The 17654-nt window shown below is 36.5% G+C and overlaps 3 protein-coding genes across 5 annotated transcripts; all 3 read right to left on the bottom strand.

Annotated features, from left to right (window-relative positions):
* Positions 1-1781: 1781 nt before the first annotated feature.
* Positions 1782-6146, bottom strand: LOC130413021 (tripartite motif-containing protein 16-like). Of its 2 annotated transcripts, none has more exons than XM_056737892.1 (6): positions 5519-6146; positions 4189-4284; positions 3820-4053; positions 3527-3686; positions 3365-3394; positions 1782-3016 (listed from the first exon to the last, which is right to left on the bottom strand). In XM_056737892.1, exons 1-6 carry the CDS (start codon positions 6110-6112, stop codon positions 2487-2489), a joined length of 1644 nt encoding a protein of 547 aa, XP_056593870.1. In that variant the 5' UTR covers positions 6113-6146; the 3' UTR covers positions 1782-2486. The 2 variants fall into 2 exon arrangements, with proteins under 2 accessions (XP_056593870.1, XP_056593869.1); XM_056737891.1 differs by having other exon boundaries at positions 3365-3424.
* Positions 6147-8058: 1912 nt separating this feature from the next.
* Positions 8059-10302, bottom strand: LOC130412854 (tripartite motif-containing protein 29-like). Its single transcript, XM_056737634.1, has 5 exons — positions 10299-10302; positions 9138-9700; positions 8956-9042; positions 8587-8820; positions 8059-8232 (listed from the first exon to the last, which is right to left on the bottom strand). Exons 1-5 carry the CDS (start codon positions 10300-10302, stop codon positions 8059-8061), a joined length of 1062 nt encoding a protein of 353 aa, XP_056593612.1.
* Positions 9989-15255, bottom strand: LOC130413217 (tripartite motif-containing protein 16-like). Of its 2 annotated transcripts, XM_056738265.1 has the most exons (7): positions 14640-15255; positions 14462-14557; positions 14093-14326; positions 12948-13107; positions 12226-12285; positions 11529-11725; positions 11290-11370 (listed from the first exon to the last, which is right to left on the bottom strand). In XM_056738265.1, the coding sequence occupies exons 1-7, from the start codon at positions 15219-15221 to the stop codon at positions 11362-11364; spliced, it is 1338 nt and encodes a 445-aa protein (XP_056594243.1). In that variant the 5' UTR covers positions 15222-15255; the 3' UTR covers positions 11290-11361. The 2 variants fall into 2 exon arrangements, with proteins under 2 accessions (XP_056594241.1, XP_056594243.1); XM_056738263.1 differs by having other exon boundaries at positions 9989-11725.
* Positions 15256-17654: the final 2399 nt, after the last annotated feature.

Below are 17654 nucleotides of genomic sequence, written 5' to 3' on the forward strand. Positions count from 1 at the left end.
GTCAGACAGTATGTGACAGCTCATTAAAATGTGCAAATGATAATAAAAATGAACATAAATTAGCCACCCTGTAAAATAGATTCAAATTGTTATGAGACTGTGACTGTAATTTTCCAATTTTTTTGGATGAAGTGTTTAAAAAATAAATCCTTAATAACTTTTCCTGAACCAACTCGCCTTAAAAGGTCAGTTCACCCAAAACTGAAAATTCTGTCATGAATTACACATCCTTAAGTTGTTTCAAACCTGTATACATGTCTTTGTTCTGTTGAACACAAAGAAAGATGTTTGGATTAACATTTCCATCTGAGATTTCTGGGGAACCACTGACTACCATATAGAAACAAATATTGTATATTTTTTGTTCTGTTAAACACAAATAATATATTTTGAAGAATTTAGGAAAACAAAGAATTCTGAAGCACCTTAGAACAGAGCTCTGATTATTTTGTTCATTTATTTTTAAAGTGCTTGTAAGCTTTGTCTGTTTTGCTCAAATATGTTGCACACTAAGTACAGTTACTTCTGGCACAGCAAGTTTATTTACCGTCTATTTAAATCAACTTTGAGTACCGTCTGACATCAACTCCTTCCAGCCAAGGCTGCACTCACGAGTGGTGAATGAAATAAGCGTCTCATCTAAAAATATTATCACATGTGCTTTGAACAAAATATACAGTACGCAGGCAAATTGGGACAAAACATTATATTGTGAATCTTTTTTTATTTTTTCGTTTTCCATTTTTTGACCAGTACATACTTTTTGTGCACAGTACACACAATTGAATTGGCCAACAAAATTTGTTCCCTGAAGACGCATTTTGTGAAATAACATAAATCAGAGACGGAGAGCTCCTAATCAAACACTCTTCAAAGCATCTCACATATTCACCAGTAACAGAATGACAAAACTGCTCAAAAGTTTCAGCGGTTTATTGAAATAGTAAAAGCATGTAAATAAAGTAAATTTGTGCAGTTATGATGAATTATGGGCTGATGACATGAATTATGATGAAGCGGGTGGAGGTTCGTGGACGAGGTGAGATGGGGAAGAGTACAGACCTCAGAGCTGACTATTGAGTGTCCAGGTGATCGGAGTTCACACTCACAGGGAGAAACACTCGAGGCTAGAACTTGAAAAATCCCTAAACTTACGGTTGGACATGGATATAGTCTTGAGACCAGTCCCAAAATGTGTGTGTGTGTGTGGAGAGAATCTTCATGTCCTGGCGATGAGGTGATTGCTTTCCTGTAGCTCAGTGGTAAGAGCATTGCGCTAACAACGCAAGGTTGTGGGTACGATGCCAGGGGGTTGCAAATACCTATGTATAAATGTATAGGATAAAGCAATGTTAGTCGCTTTGGATAAAAGCTTCTGCCAAATGCCTAAATGCAAATCTGATAGGTGTTCAAAATGGTTGGAGGTGCAGGTGATAGGCAGTGGAGGATTATGGGAAATTAAGTTTCCCGCTGGTGATAGATGGGGTGCTTTTCAGATGCAAGGCTGCATCCTACGCAGACCAGAGGCTGTATTCTCCCTAGACCAGACTTTCTGAGGCTTTGAGGATACAGTCCTCATCAACAATATTGCTTGAATGAGACACAGTAAGTGTCATAAACGTTTCTGCCTCCATGGTCTCGGAATGAAACATTTAAAGAGAGAAGTTAAGAATAATGCAACGTATCACCATAAAAAAGTATTTCAACTTCCCATCAACACTAAATACAAAATGTAAATATTATGCTGTATGTGCAGTTCACGTGATTAAATTACAACAAAATTGAAGGAAACATAAATATATTCATCTCTGAAAACATTTTGTTCTATATATACATATTATATACATATTATATATTTATAACAAAATTGATCTAGCTCAGCTAGTGCAGACTTGGTTCTCGTGATGTTCTGGGAATGTGTACATAGTATCATGCATGATTTGAAGCCATAAAGGTTAAACTTATTTAAAAAAAAAGGGTAAATAAGGAGCACAAGATGAATGCTGAAAGCGGATGGAGATATCCTTCAACGATGCTTGATGATGTTTAGAAGCCATATTAGTATGCAGCCATCGCTTGGAGAAGCACACATGGTAAAAAGACTGGAAAATGTGACTGGGGATCATGACAACACCACACATTACATTAAAAGAAAAACACCTCTAACAAAGAAAAAGCAAATCAGGATTAAATATTAAAGGGCTCAAGTACCTCGAACTTTCAAAACCCAGAAGAGGAATCAAACAAAAAGAAATCAGAACAAACACCAACTGTGTTGTTTGGTCCTATACAATAATATTTTTGTACAAAACTAACACACCACATCCATCATTAGACCAATCTAACCAGAAATATCTAATAATAAGTAACATGCAGTGATAAGAGTTTCATTAAAATGATTTTCGTTTTAAATAGATAATAATATACTTTTAACATCTCACTGTTACCAATTTATCATGTGGGTCAAAATAAAATCTCTGTTTCTTTTATCCTGTTAGACTACAAAGTTTCACTGTTGAGTGTGGATTGATCCAAAACCCAGCATGGAGAGGTTGAGTGAATGTGGTCTGGACTCTGTGGATGAGGGTCATTGTGTCAGAGACGCTGTAGAAGGACAAAATTCCTGCTCTGTGATCCACATACACTCCTATTCTACATGAGCTGGACACTACAGGGAGATTAATGTATGTGTTATTGTGACTGAAGAAGCATGTGGAGTCAGAACAATACAATCTCCAGGACTGATCATTATATCCAAACACACACTCATAACCCTGTCCCTTCCTCTTAATGCTCTTATATGACACTGATATATCCACAACACCACTCCACTCCACCTCCCAGTAACAGCGTCCACACACACTCTCTCTACACAACACTTCAAACAAATCACTGAATCTGTCTGGATGATCAGGATACTGCTGGACTGTATTAGTGCATGTAGCCACACTGTTGTTCTCAGACAGACTGATGTTTTTATGAGCTGTGTTTGGATCAAGTGAGAACAGACTGGAATCTGAAGAAAATAAAATGAATAATATTTCATGCTTACTTCAGAATTATTCTATAGCAAGAGATACATAAACAGACAATTTACAGTTTCTGTTTTCTCATTCTTAATATAAATCATTTATTCCTATAATTGCAATTCTCAATATTTGAGGGGCCCCATATGGGACTTCACATGTTGAATGTGATAAAAGCCTTACTATGACATTATACTGAAACTCTCTCTACCTTTGACAGCACAAGTCAAAGAAAAGTTTTTTTAAGTCAACAGTAAGTTTATATAGGTGTGTTTTTTATGTACATTAACTCTAGTAATTAAACATTGTGTGTGTTTGAGGTATAAACTATAACTTACATTGCAGGAACTCTTCTCTCGTCTTTGGTTCTGTGTAAGCAATGATTTCAGTGTATGTTACTGTGATAAACAGACATCATTAGTATTTAATAATGTTTCATATTTAGGTAAATATGCTTTAGTATGTGATATTAAATCACACAAGACAAATAAATACTTTACCTCCACCAGATATATTTTCAATCTCTTCTTTGCATAAATCCTCCAGTTTTTCTTTCAGTTTAGAAACAGATTTTCTCACTTCATCAAAAGAGAGTTGAGAACTGACAGTAATGCTGGAAACATCTGAAGATTCAGGAGTCACAGAGAAACACTTGAAACTCTACAAGACAAAAACAAATGAAGAGAAAAGATAAATCACAAAGAAAACCATTAGTTTTAATATCCAGTAAATTGAAGAAAGAACTCTCACAAGACCATATAAATGATCAATGTGTATTTCAGAGATCTGTTACCTGCAGGAAATGAATGTGATCATCTGTGTGTAAAAACTGCTTCAGTTCAGTGTCTCTCCTCCTCAGATCATCAATCTCCTGCTCCAGACGCTTCAAGACTCCTTCAGCTCGACTCACTACAGTCTTTTCCTGATCTCTGATCAGTTGTGTCACCTCAGAGCGTCTTCTCTCTATGGAGCGGATGAGTTGAGTAAAGATCCTCTCACTGTCCTCCACTGCTGTCTGTGCAGAGCGCTGTTCAAACACACATTACAATCAGATCTTACTGCTCTCACACAACCTGTGACACACACTGACACTAAAACTGAACAAACACTTGATTCCTCACTGGATCTGAAACTTCGCATCCAGCAGATGCTCAAAACTCACCTTATGAGAGTCCACAGCCTGTCTCAACTCCTGAAGATCCTTCTCTCTCTCCTGAATTCTCTCTTGAAACTTTCTTTGTGTCTTTATCAAAAGTGTCTGTTAAAACATGAAATAAACCATAAACAGCAACATTCAACAGACATGTACATAACAAGATCAGAGTGGAAATTAATATTTCAATTGTCTGTATGTTATGATTACTTTCATTTTATTTCATCTACAGTGGTGTGAAAAAGTATTTGCCCCCTTCCTGATTTTTTGTTTTATTTTGGATATTTTTTATCATGCTTAAATGATACAGATCATCAAACAAATCTTATTATTACACAAAGAAAACCAGAGAATGCAGAGCCACAGCATTTCAACTGGATTTAAGTCCGGACTTTGACAAGGCCACTCCAAAACCTTTATCTTGATTTTTGTAGCCATTGAAAGTTGGATTTGCTGGTGTGTTTTGGATCATTGTCCTGCTGTATAACACAAGTGCGTTAAAGCTTGAGGTCACAAACCGAATACTGTGTTAGTTTTACACCAGATGTAATGGGGCGCACACCTTCCAAAAAGTTTAACTTTTGTATCATCGGTCCACAGATTATTTGCCCAAAATGATTTGCCTTGGAACTCACCCATGGATGCCCTTTATTCTCTTTCTTATTGTAGAATCCTGAACATTGACTTTAACTGAAGCAAGAGAGGTCTGTAGTTCTTTAGATGTTGTTCTGGGATCTTTTGTGTCCTCCTGGACGAGTCGTCGTTGTTCTCTTGTAGTAATTTTGCTAGGCCCGCCACTCCTGGTTTCCCACTGTTCCATGCTTTCTACAGTTTGGATAAAGGCTCTCACTGTGGATTGCTGGAGTCCCAAAGCCTTAGAATGGCTTTGTTACCCTTTCTAGACTGATACATTTCAATACTTTGTTTCTCATCTGTTCTTGAATTTCTTTATATTGCAGCATGATGTGTTGCTATTTGAGAACTCTTAGACTACTTCAGTTTGTCAGACAGGAGATCTTTTAATTCATCAGGTCTGACAGTAGACTTTAGTGTGGCTAGTGAAATTTAACTCATTTATTCAATTCATCACAGTTAATTCATAATTTACTAAGGGGGAATAATTTTTTTACATAGGCTCGTTTGGAATGTCTTTAACCTTAATAAATAAAACCATAATTTAAAAACTGCATTTTTTATTGAGTCTGGTTTACTTTGAGTAATATAAAAATTAGTTTGATGATCTGAATCATAGAAACATGACAAATATGCAAAAACACAAAAAATCAGGAAATGGGGCAAATACTTTTTCACACCACTGTATGTGAGCTCATAGGCCGACCTGTTTCTCTGTTCTCTCTGTCACAGCTGTCACAGTGTCGTGGTTTTTGTGTTCATCCATCAGACACAAATAACAAATGCATTGCTCATCAGTACGACAGTAGATCTCCAGTTGTTTATCATGTTTTCTGCAGATCATTTCTTGTAGTCGTCCAGTGGCATCAATCACTTTGTGTTTTTTACTTTTAAAGAAATTTTCATGCTGGTCGAGATGATTTTGACAGTAAGAGTTCAGACACACTAGACAAGACTTGACTGCTTTCAGTTTTCTCTCAGTACAGACGTCACACTCCACATCTCCAGATCCAGCGTAACAATCAGTAGAAACATGAGAAGATTGAAGTCTTGAATTCTTCAGTTTCTCCACCACTTCAGCCAGCATGGTGTTTTTAACTAAAACAGGTCTTGTTATGAAGGTTTGTCTGCATTGAGGACAGCTGTAGATTCTCTTCTGATCTTCCTGATTCCAGCAGTTTGTAATACAGTCCATACAGTAACTGTGTCCACAGGGAATAGCCACTGGATTCTTTAGTAGATCCAGACAGATTGAACAACTGAACTGATCCCGAGCCACAGAAATATTGGCTTCTGCCATTTTTCACAAACACACAGACAGAGAGACGAGTACAAACTGAACAGGACTTGAGTTTCAATTTTTCTTAACTGTAGAATTGTTTCCTGGTCGCAAAACACGTTTGTCTGGTGTGACAAGAAAAACTTTGAACTGTTGTCAGTGTTTAAGATCATGCAGATTTTATTGACTAAGTACTGTCATGATTCCACTATCATGTCATGTTTATTCGTGTTATTTGAGTGGAGTCATGGCATAACCTATGGTTTTATATGAGATTGAATGATTCTTTCTCGTCTCTCGTCATTGTTCCCCACATCTCGTCCCTCGTCAGCCTCTCCTTAGTGCTAATCCCCAGCACCTGTTGCTTGTTATGATCCTGTGTTTGTTCCCTATAAAGAGTCCTCATGTTTCATTGTCCTGTGCTCCTGCATGTACTTGTACACTGTTGTATGAAGTTCCTGCTGTTGTTACCTTGTTACCTTGTTACCTTGTTACCTTGTTACCTTGTTACCTTGTTACCTTGTTGTTACCTTGTTGTTACCTTGTTGTTACCTTGTTACCTTGTTCCTCGTTCCTCGTTCCTCGTAAATAGTATGTGTCACTTTAGTGTTTGTCCCAAGTGTTTGTTTTTGTAGTTTTAGTCAGTCAGTGTCCTTGTTCAAGTTTGTTATTTATCCTGTCTCGTTTTCCCCATTGTGGGTTTTGTTTTGTACTTTTGCCTTTTGTCCTGTTTTTGTAAATAAATACCCCTGTTACCCTTCACCTCCTGTCTGCCTTGCAATTGGGTTCTTGCCATGAGATCCGTGACAAAGTACAATATTTTATTAAATAATTGTATAATCAGTATAACAGTTTTGAAGATTTTTTTGTCTTTTACATGTACTTTTGTGCAGCTGATGAATAAATTCCTTTATTTAAACCTTTGTCGAACATTAAAACAAATTAAGTCAGACAGTAGTGAAAGCTCATTAAAATGTGCAAATGATAATATAAATTGACATAAATTAGTTACCTTGCAAAATAGATACAAATTGTCATGAAGTTGTGACATTAATTTTCCAATATTTTTGGATGAATTGTTTAAAAAAATAAATCCTTAATATCTTTTCCTGAACCAACTCTTCTTAAAAGGTAAGTTCACCCAAAACTGAAAATTCTATCATAAATAACTCATCCTCTGGTTCTTCCAAACCTGAATAAATGTCTTTGTTCTGTTGAACACAAAGAAAGATGTTTGGAATAATATTTCCATCTGAGATTTCTGCGGCAACACTGACTACCAAATAGAAAAAAAAAATTATATTTTTTTGTTCCGTTAAACACAAATCATATATTTTGAAGAATTTAGGAAAACAAAGAATTCCGAGGCACCTTAGAACAGAGCTCTTATTATTTTGTTCATTTATTTTTACAGTGCTTGTCAGCTTTGTCTGTTTTGCTCAATTATGTTGCACACTAAGTACAGTTACTTCTGGCACAGCAAGTTTATTTACCGTCTATTTAAATCAACTTTGAGTACCGTCTGACATCAACTCCTTCCAGCCAAGGCTGCACTCACGAGTGGTGAATGAAATAAGCGTCTCATCTAAAAATATTATCACATGTGCTTTGAACAAAATATACAGTACACAGGCAAATTGTAACAAAACATTATATTGTGAATCTTTATTTAATTTGTCGTTTTCCATTTTTGACCAGTTCCATATGATCTTGTTTGATGTTTAATCAGTCACAATGTAAGTCAACTGTTAATTATAAAGTCATGACATTTGAGATGCACCATATGGCTCACTTACGTTGTATGAATTCCTTCCTAGTCCTGGGTTTTTTGAGGGCAATTATTTTGATACAATTTACTGTTATAAACAGACATCATGAGTATTCAATAATGTGTCATATTCATTTAAATTATGCTTTGATATTTGATATCAATTGACACAAGACTCATTACTCAAATAAATGTATCATTACTTTACAGTACCTCTGCCATTTATATTTTCAATCTCTTCTTTGCACAAATCCTCCAGTTTTTCTTTTAGATTAGAAACAGATTGTCTCACTTCATCAAAAGAGAGTTGAGAACTGACAGTAATGCTGGAAACATCTGAAGATTCAGGAGTCACAGAGAAACACTTGAAACTCTACAAGACAAAAACAAATGAAGAGAAAAGAGAAATCACATAGAAAACCTGTATTGATTACCTGTATAATTCACACACTCACTTTTGACTTCTCTTTCTTTTCTTCAGGTCAGGTTTAGTGACTCATTAGCAGAAATACACTGAATCTGCACAAAGCTCCACATATTTCTACACATGCTGCTCAAATTAATACACTCACCTGACCGGTCTTAAATAACAACCATTACATGTTATTTACAATATATACTGTAAACTGTTCTTGTAGTTCACTTTGTAGATCATTGCGCTTACAACACAAAGGCAGTGGGTTTGATCCCATGTTACATGTGTACAAGAGCTTAATGTAAGTGTTACCTGCAGGAAATGAATGTGATCATCTGTGTGTAAAAACTGCTTCAGTTCAGTGTCTCTCCTCCTCAGATCATCAATCTCCTGCTCCAGACGCTTCAAGACTCCTTCAGCTCGACTCACTACAGTCTTTTCCTGATCTCTGATCAGTTGTGTCACCTCAGAGCGTCTTCTCTCTATGGAGCGGATGAGTTGAGTAAAGATCCTCTCACTGTCCTCCACTGCTGTCTGTGCAGAGCGCTGTTCAAACACACATTACAATCACATCTTACTGCTCTCACACAACCTGTGACACACACTGACACTAAAACTGAACAAACACTTGATTCCTCACTGGATCTGAAACTTCTCATCCAGCAGATGCTCAAAACTCACCTTATGAGAGTCCACAACCTGTCTCAACTCCTGAAGATCCTTCTCTCTCTCCTGAATTCTCTCTTGAAACTTTATTTGTGTCTTTATCTAAAGTGTCTGTTAAAACATGAAATAACCATAAACCATGTCCATCGGTAATCTTGTGTCAGTCTTCACTTTACTTAGTCTCTGTGAGTTCATACCTGTTTCTCTGTTCTCTCTGTCACAGCTGTCACAATGTCGTGGTTTTTGTTTTCATCCATCGTACACAAATAACAAATGCATTGATCATCAGTACGACAGTAGATCTCCAGTTGTTTATCATGTTTTCTGCAGATCATTTCTTGTAGTCGTCCAGTGGCATCAATCACTTTGTGTTTTTTACTTTTAAAGAAATTCTCATGCTGGTCGAGATGATTTTGACAGTAAGAGTTCAGACACACTAGACAAGACTTGACTGCTTTCAGTTTTCTCTCAGTACAGACGTCACACTCCACATCTCCAGATCCAGCGTAACAATCAGTAGAAAAATGAGAAGATTGAAGTCTTGAATTCTTCAGTTTCTCCACCACTTCAGCCAGCATGGTGTTTTGAACTAAAACAGGTCTTGTTATGAAGGTTTGTCTGCATTGAGGACAGCTGTAGATTCTCTTCTGATCTTCCTGATTCCAGCAGTTTGTAGACACTGGATTCTTCAGTAGATCCAGACAGATTGAACAACTGAACTGATCGACTGAAATACTGGCTTCCGCAATTTTTCCACAAACTTTACCAGCATTTCTATTTTGGTTTCACTTGGTTAAACAATTGTTTAGTAAAGGCATCTGCAAAACATGATTGTTGCGACCTGTTGTTATTGTTCAGGAGTTTTCAAAGTGTTGGGTACGCCTCCACTGTTATTGATCTTCAGATTTTAGCTAATCCATACAGTATTAGAGCCGTTATCTGCTTTGTGAACAGAACACTTCCTTATAGTAGTAAATACAATGGTCAAACTTAAACCCATCGCTAGTCGTAGATATAATGATATTCGCATAATAATAAATAGCCAGTGAAATTTTCCCTTTGTTTATTATTAGAATAAAACCACTGTTATAGAACATAAAACCGGTAGAAGAGTTTGATATAATTTACATTTACATTTTTAGGCATTTGGCAGACGCTTTTATCCAAAGCGACTTACAGTGCACTTATTACAGGGACAATCCCCCTGGAGCAACATGCAGTAAAGTGTCTTGCTCAAGGACACACTGGTGGGGGCTGCTGGGATCGAACCAGCATCCTTTTGATTACCAGTGTTTTAAACCAGTGGTTTAACCCACTAGACCACCATCTCCATAATATAATAAACCATTTGTACTCACCCATGTAATATAATATAATACAATATAATATAATAGTTTATTAATATACTATACCATTATTACTCAAATTAAATTGTACAGCATGAATGACATAGAAGGAGTTAATGGTCACAATGTGTAACTAGGCAACAATAGTTAGTTATGCTGACAGCGTTTGAAATTCCTATGACAAGTGTGAAAGGAATGGAGAAGCAGGTTAACAATCATCTCTGTGGGTGGCTGGGAAATTGGAAATTCCCCCAAACTTTACTTCAGACTATTTAAAGGCATTTTTCACTCTCAGATTGTCCCAAACCTGTATACGTTTCTTTTTTCTGCTAAACACTTAGGAAGATATTTGGAGGAATGTCAGTAATCAAACAGATCTCATACCCTATTGAAGGCTGCTAATGTTCCCTACTATGCAGTAAATGGGGGTGAGAGCTGTTTGGTTACTGACGTTCTTCCAAATTTTAAAACAAACCATGGGTGAGTACAAATGGTTTACTTGAGACACTAAGCTAGACTGTGTCTGTGAAACCGGGCCATGGTGTCAAACCAATAAAGTATACAGTATTAAACCTCATACTATAGAATGACAACATAATGTGACACTCATTCTTTTTAAAAGCAAAAATAAAAGTACATCTAACAAAAAAGAAAAAATGAATCTGAATGAAATACAAAAGGGATCCATACCTAAAATACAGAAAAATCTGAATAAACTCTTAAGCTGTGTTGCTTGATCCTACATAAAATATGTCAGTACAATAGTAACCATAACCATAATTAGATTAATCCAGACTAGAACTATCTAACAATAAATGACATGCAGTTATTAGAATTGTCATTAAAGAGGTTATTAACCATGAAGGTCAAAGTTGTGATAAAACACTATTAGCTGAAAAAAAAATTCTTCTATTTTATAAGATTACAGAGTTTTACTGATGAGTTTGAATAGATCCAAAACCCAGGATAGAGAGGTTGAGTGAATGTGGTCTGGACTCTGTGGATGAGGGTCATTGTGTCAGAGACGCTGTAGAAGGACAAAACTCCTGCTCTGTGATCCACATACACTCCTATTCTACAGGACCTGGACAATGAAGTGATATAGGTGGATTTGCTATTGTGAATGAAGTAGCATTTAGAGTCAGTGCAGTACAATCTCCAGGACTGATCATTTAATCCAAACTTACAATCATCACCCCATCCCTTCCTTTTAATGCTCTTATATGACACTGATATACCCACCACACCGCTCCTCTCAACCTCCCAGTAACAGCGTCCACACACACTCTCTCTACACAACACCTGCAGCCAGAAGTCAAATCTGTCTGGATGATCAGGATACCGCTGGACTGTATTAGTGTATGTAGCCACACTATTGTTTTCAGACAGCTTGATGCATTCATATGGTGTGTTTAAATCCAGAGAGAACAGCCTGGAATCTAACGAAAATGAAAGTCATATTATTTCATTTTATGTAGTTTATCAATGTTTGCACACAAAAATGCTTCCTTAAGTATGAATCTTATTATTCTGAGGCAAGAGATTGTTCTTACAGTAGGCTGTTATATAAACAGAATATCTATAATTCCTTAAAGTAAATCATTTGTTACTGTAATTGCAAGTCTCGACACCATATGGAACCTCGTGTGTTTTTAGGTTAAATAAATCCTAAAACTAACAGTCTTTATAGTGCTGAAGCTATACTCTCTATCCTTGCTAGAGTACATTAGTTTAAATAAAGTCAAAAAAGTGTACAGTGTATTTTACGTTATGAAATAATCGTTGTGACTTCACAATGTGAATTCTGTTATGATCGTATCCCTCATAATCGATGTAATGACTGACTGAACAAGAGTAAGTTTATAGTATGTTTTTATTTGAGTACAGTAGCTCGAGTAAATAAACATTGTGTGTGTTTGATGGATAAACTAAAACTTACATTGTAGGAACTCCTCCATTGTTTTGGGTTCTTTGTAAGCAATGATCTCAATGTATGTTGCTGAGATAAACAGACATCATTAGTATTCAATAATGTTTCATATTCATTTATGTCAGGACCACTGTCGTCAAATATTTAAAATGAGCATATATTTAATGGTTGGCGGAATGAAACTGTTCAGGGCAAACTCTCCGCCTGCCCATGCAGACTTGTACAGACTTAGTGGGAGCGCAGCAATACATCACCCCCATCTGGGGAGAAAATTTATTACATTTACGCATTTGGCAGATGTTTTTAGCCAAAGCGACTTGCTTTGCACTTTATTCTATGTTTTTGTTTCTGACCGTGTGCAATCTCCTGGGGTCGAACCCATGACCTTGGCATTGCTAGTGCCATGCTCTAACCACGAGCAACAGGAAAGCAGTTCATGATGCGTAACAGAATTGAATTAAATGATCCGACAGATATAGGCAGATATGGAGGAGATGGGAATGGAGGTGGGATTTGAGTGCAGTATGATTAAGCAGCTGTTAAAGAGCAAATAATGGAACTTAAATAGGACGCGGTCTACTGTGTGTTGTATGAGTATTGGTTAACGTTGTTTAACTGCACCTGATGTGATCGACTGATGCAAGCTAGGCCCACGTGACCTGCCAGAACTAACGCTGATCTAAATATGCTTCAGTATGTGATATCAAATCACACAAATCTTATTACTTTACCTCTGCCAGATATATTTTCAATCTCTTCTTTGCAGAAATCCTCCAGTTTTTCTTTTAGCTTAGAAACAGTTTTTATTACTTCATCAAAAGAGGGTTGAGAACTGACAGTAATGTTGGAAAAAGCTGAAGATCCAGGAGCCACATTCAAAGACTTGAAACTCTACAGGACAAAGCAAATGAAGAGAAAACATAAATCACAAAGAAAATCAACAATTATCTGTATAACCCCAACTCACATTTTTGTGATCAACTTTTGAAAATATACAAAGTCTGATACATGAAAAAAGTAATAAATATAAACATCCCCCTGAACACCCCCCTCCCTAAATTGCGCTCCCACATTCCCAATGCGACATCACCCCTAAACCCCTTTCTCTCACTAGTGCGTTCAAGAATAAATAGTCTGATAAATAAGAAAACAAAATTCAAGTCGAATAAATGAAAGTAGAGTAAAAACAAGAGACATGAAAAATATCTTACAACCACTCTTCGATTATTGAAATTACATCTAGTCAGGATGATATAGTTTTCTGAGAAGCTCCATGTAACCTTGCAATCAAGAACTCCATATTCACAAAGTCCAAATAATAATGCATTCATTGAGACCAAGCTAAATTGTGAGGAGGTTTCCAACGTAAGACAAGCAATTTCTTAGCAGCAGTAAGACCACAAAACGACATCTTTTTCTGAGTGAGAGAGAAAGTGTAAGGAGAATCATCATTTAGAAGGAAAATATTCAGGCAACATGGTCAACTTTCAAAATGTCCTTTAGAGTCCTGGAAACCTGTATCCCAAAATCGTTAACTTCAGGGCAGTCCCAAAACACCTGAATACTGTATATGTACCTATTGTATATCTTCGCTTAAACAGAAGTTACATGCAGGAGAGAAGGAATGTTTCATGAAATGCTGCTTTCTGGGAGTGACTCCCTGACCTGTCTTAGATAATAGCCATTATATTTCATTTACAATAAATTGAGGAAAGAACTTGTCCCTGTAGCTCACAAGGCGTGCATTGCGCTAGCATTGCAAGGGTGGTGGATTCGAATCCAGGAAAAACGCATGCTAAAAGGCATGTATACACTAAATGCACTGAAAGTTGCTTTAGATAAAAGCATCTGTCAAATGTGTTAATGTAAGTGTTACCTGCAGGAAATGAATGTGATCATCTGTGTGTAAAAACTGCTTCAGTTCAGTGTCTCTCCTCCTCAGATCATCAATCTCCTGCTCCAGACGCTTCAAGACTCCTTCAGCTCGACTCACTACAGTCTTTTCCTGATCTCTGATCAGTTGTGTCACCTCAGAGCGTCTTCTCTCTATGGAGCGGATGAGTTGAGTAAAGATCCTCTCACTGTCCTCCACTGCTGTCTGTGCAGAGCGCTGTTCAAACACACATTACAATCACATCTTACTGCTCTCACACAACCTGTGACACACACTGACACTAAAACTGAACAAACACTTGATTCCTCACTGGATCTGAAACTTCTCATCCAGCAGATGCTCAAAACTCACCTTATGAGAGTCCACAGCCTGTCTCAACTCCTGAAGATCCTTCTCTCTCTCCTGAATTCTCTCTTGAAACTTTATTTGTGTCTCAAACAAAAGGGTCTGTTGAAACATCAAACAACCATTAACCATGACCTGAATCTTGTGTCAGTCTTCACTTTATTTAATCTCTGTGAGTTCATACCTGTTTCTCTGTTCTCTCTGTCACAGCTGTCACAGTGTCGTGGTTTTTGTGTTCATCCATCGTACACAAATAACAAATGCATTGCTCATCAGTACGACAGTAGATCTCCAGTTGTTTATCATGTTTTCTGCAGATATTTTCTTGTAGTCGTCCAGTGGCATCAATCACTTTGTGTTTTTTACTTTTAAAGAGATTCTCATGCTGGTCGAGATGATTTTGACAGTAAGAGTTCAGACACACTAGACAAGACTTGACTGCTTTCAGTTTTCTCTCAGTACAGACATCACACTCCACATCTCCAGATCCAGCGTTACAATGATCAGAGACATGAGACAATTGAAAAGTATTCTTCAGTTTCTCCACCATTTCAGAAATCACCACATTTTTACCTAAAACAGGTCTTGTTGTGAAGGTTTGTCTGCATTGAGGACAGCTGTAGATTCTCTTCTGATTCCAGCAGTTTGTAATACAGTCCATACAGTAACTGTGTCCACAGGGAATAGTCACTGGATTCTTCAGTAGATCCAGACGGATTGAACAACTGAACTGATCCTGAGCCTCAGAAATACTGGCTTCTGCCATTTAAAAAAAAAAAAAGACTGATAAAGAGACGAGTACAAACCTTAACAGCACATAAGTTTTGGTTTCACTTATCTGGAGAGTTGCTTCCTGGTAGGTTTTGAGACAACTGTGCAAATCATGTTTGTCTGGTTTGATAAGACTTTGACCTGTTTCCAGTGTTGAAGATTATGCTGATCAAACTCGTCTCTTCATTTCTAGGTAAATATATATTTTAAATTACAAACGATTTTATCAGCATAAATTTGTAAATAAATTGAACTATTTAATGTACTTCTTTTGCTCTGATAGAAGGCTATGCACTCACATGCAAGCTAAAACAAATCCTGATGCATCCCAGTTCACACACTGTCTGTCCTAAATCATATGCAGAATTACAATTATGTCCCAACTCCGAGTTCACATGAATAAAATCTGGATTGTCTACAACTTCCAGCTCCACGCTTCCAGCTAATATTGCAGATGATCCTTTGCCTGGGGTTAAGTGATGCGTCATTGAATTTTTGAATTATATAATATATTATAAGCCACATAAAATAACAAAAAAAAAAACTAGAAATACAAGGAAGAGTTGTGTGTGATCGTTAACATTCACAATGGTACTCATTCATAAAATAAACCCAAATATACCAGTATCATATAATAATATACCGTAAAAAACCTTCCCGAAAACTTTCATCCGGTTTCACAAATACTTCGTAAACGTCAAATTTCGTAGTAAAATACGTGTATGTTAATGAATACCAATCATCCGTAAACAAGGCGCGCATGCACGCTCATTCACAATTAGCATAATCCCCGCCTATGAACTATAGCTACGCAAATTACGTATCTAGGAAGGCTGGAATCCCCTGCACTTCATTCTCCGCATTGGCTACATTATATGGCATAAATGTTTAATATACGAATAGGCTTTATGCTTACCAAAAAATGTATCAATTAAACTGTGTCCACCAAAGCGTTTTTAGCCAGTTAAATACCTGGTGCTCTTCTGAAAATGACCAGCTGATGGGTCTTGAGAACGCTTTGGAGGCACTGCGCGTTATTCCGGAGATGTTCCGGCAGGTTACAATAATTTAAAACGTATACATTTTATTAACTTTAATACATTTTTCCCTTATACTGACTGTTCCACCTGAACTTGTGTGAAACTTAGCCTCAGGAAATCAAAATGAGTAGGAAATAAATCAAACAGCTAAATGTCACAAGAGGTATATTAGATACAGGATAGGGGACAAGAGACGTTTTGCAGTTTGCAAGTTGAAATAAAAACACAAGGGTGAATTAGGGTAATCTCACACCTAAACTGTAGTGTGTTTATTTCCTGATCTATCAAATTTTAGTCAACAGGACTTTTGCTGTATTTTAGCATGGATGTCATGTGAATGAAATCACATGACTTCATGTGGCGATTGCACAGAAAGGGGCGGGGCATTTGTCAATCAAGAAGATCAAGCGGAATTGCAGGACACAGTTCATTGACATTGGATTCAGACTGAATTAATGTCAAGGACATAAATCTGTAAAAAATAAGACAATGATCCTAATTGCTGTCAAATTATGTTTGTGATCTATTCTAGTACCAAAATATGTATTAAAGGGTTGAATTTTTTTTTCTTTCAAACATTTTGTGTTGTCCCATAGCATGCTTTGGGTAATCTGGGACAGTCTTCAAATGGAGAACTGTGCATTTAGGGACTTTATAAATCCAATGACGAGGGCTAATATATGCCCGAATGAGAAATGGGTGTTAATGTGGATTAATGGAGGTTAAAATAATACATTAATGATGATGGGTGTCTCTCACCTGCAATGAGTGTTTGTTTCCTAAATAGCCCCAATTGTAATGGAGAATTTGAATAACCGAATGAATAATCTGTGTTAATCATATAGTGTTTTAATGTAGTTTAAATTTTCGTTGATGTTTTTGTTTATATAATTTTAAACAATTTTATAGAGTTTTAAATTAATTAACACAATAGATTGTTAATCCTTCATGTGTAAAAATAGAAATATGGAATATAGATTTTCTTTTTGAGATTTCTGTACTTGTAATTTTTTGCTTTTGTACACGCTTTAAAAAAAATGTTGATATTGTTATTAGCATGCATAAATGAATAGACTTTTTTAGGCATATGATACATATGTCCCAGATTAAAAAGTGACCTGTTCCAGATCATCAAATTTGAGCAGAATTATTTTTTGGCCACAAAACACTCATAGGTGTGGCTTGTCTTCTCTGGGTATAATATCTACATTCTTTCTTCTGGTGTGGTTAGAAAACATTTTACTGATTTCAGAAAAGTCTAATGTGTTGATCTAATGTGTTAGATAGATGTCAAAATAAATCAAAGAAGTCAAAATGGCAAAAAATGTCCCAGATTATCTGTTAATCAAACCATTATAGTGCATCAAACTATAGATTACTGAATAGCA

The sequence above is a fragment of the Triplophysa dalaica genome, chromosome 23 (genome assembly GCF_015846415.1).
Source record: "Triplophysa dalaica isolate WHDGS20190420 chromosome 23, ASM1584641v1, whole genome shotgun sequence".
Classification (NCBI taxonomy): Eukaryota; Metazoa; Chordata; class Actinopteri; order Cypriniformes; family Nemacheilidae; genus Triplophysa; species Triplophysa dalaica.

Bases quoted from the DNA above. Each gene is read 5' to 3' on its own strand.
- LOC130413021 (XM_056737891.1), bottom strand. From the start codon at position 6,112: ATGGCAGAAGCCAATATTTCTGTGGCTCGGGATCAGTTCAGTTGTTCA. The intron at 3,425-3,526 runs GTAAAGTATTTA...TGTTTATCACAG, and splicing joins TGAAAATATATCTGGTGGAG to TAACATACACTGAAATCATT. The intron at 3,017-3,364 runs GTAAGTTATAGT...TATTTTCTTCAG, and splicing joins GAGAGAAGAGTTCCTGCAAT to ATTCCAGTCTGTTCTCACTT.
- LOC130412854 (XM_056737634.1), bottom strand. The intron at 9,043-9,137 runs GTATGAACTCAC...CAGACACTTTAG, and splicing joins CAGAGAGAACAGAGAAACAG to ATAAAGACACAAATAAAGTT. The intron at 8,233-8,586 runs GTAACACTTACA...TTTGTCTTGTAG, and splicing joins ATCACATTCATTTCCTGCAG to AGTTTCAAGTGTTTCTCTGT.
- LOC130413217 (XM_056738263.1), bottom strand. From the start codon at position 15,221: ATGGCAGAAGCCAGTATTTCTGAGGCTCAGGATCAGTTCAGTTGTTCA. The intron at 14,327-14,461 runs GTGAGTTTTGAG...GTGTTTGAACAG, and splicing joins AGGCTGTGGACTCTCATAAG to CGCTCTGCACAGACAGCAGT. The intron at 11,726-12,225 runs GTAAGTTTTAGT...CATTTTCGTTAG, and splicing joins AATGGAGGAGTTCCTACAAT to ATTCCAGGCTGTTCTCTCTG.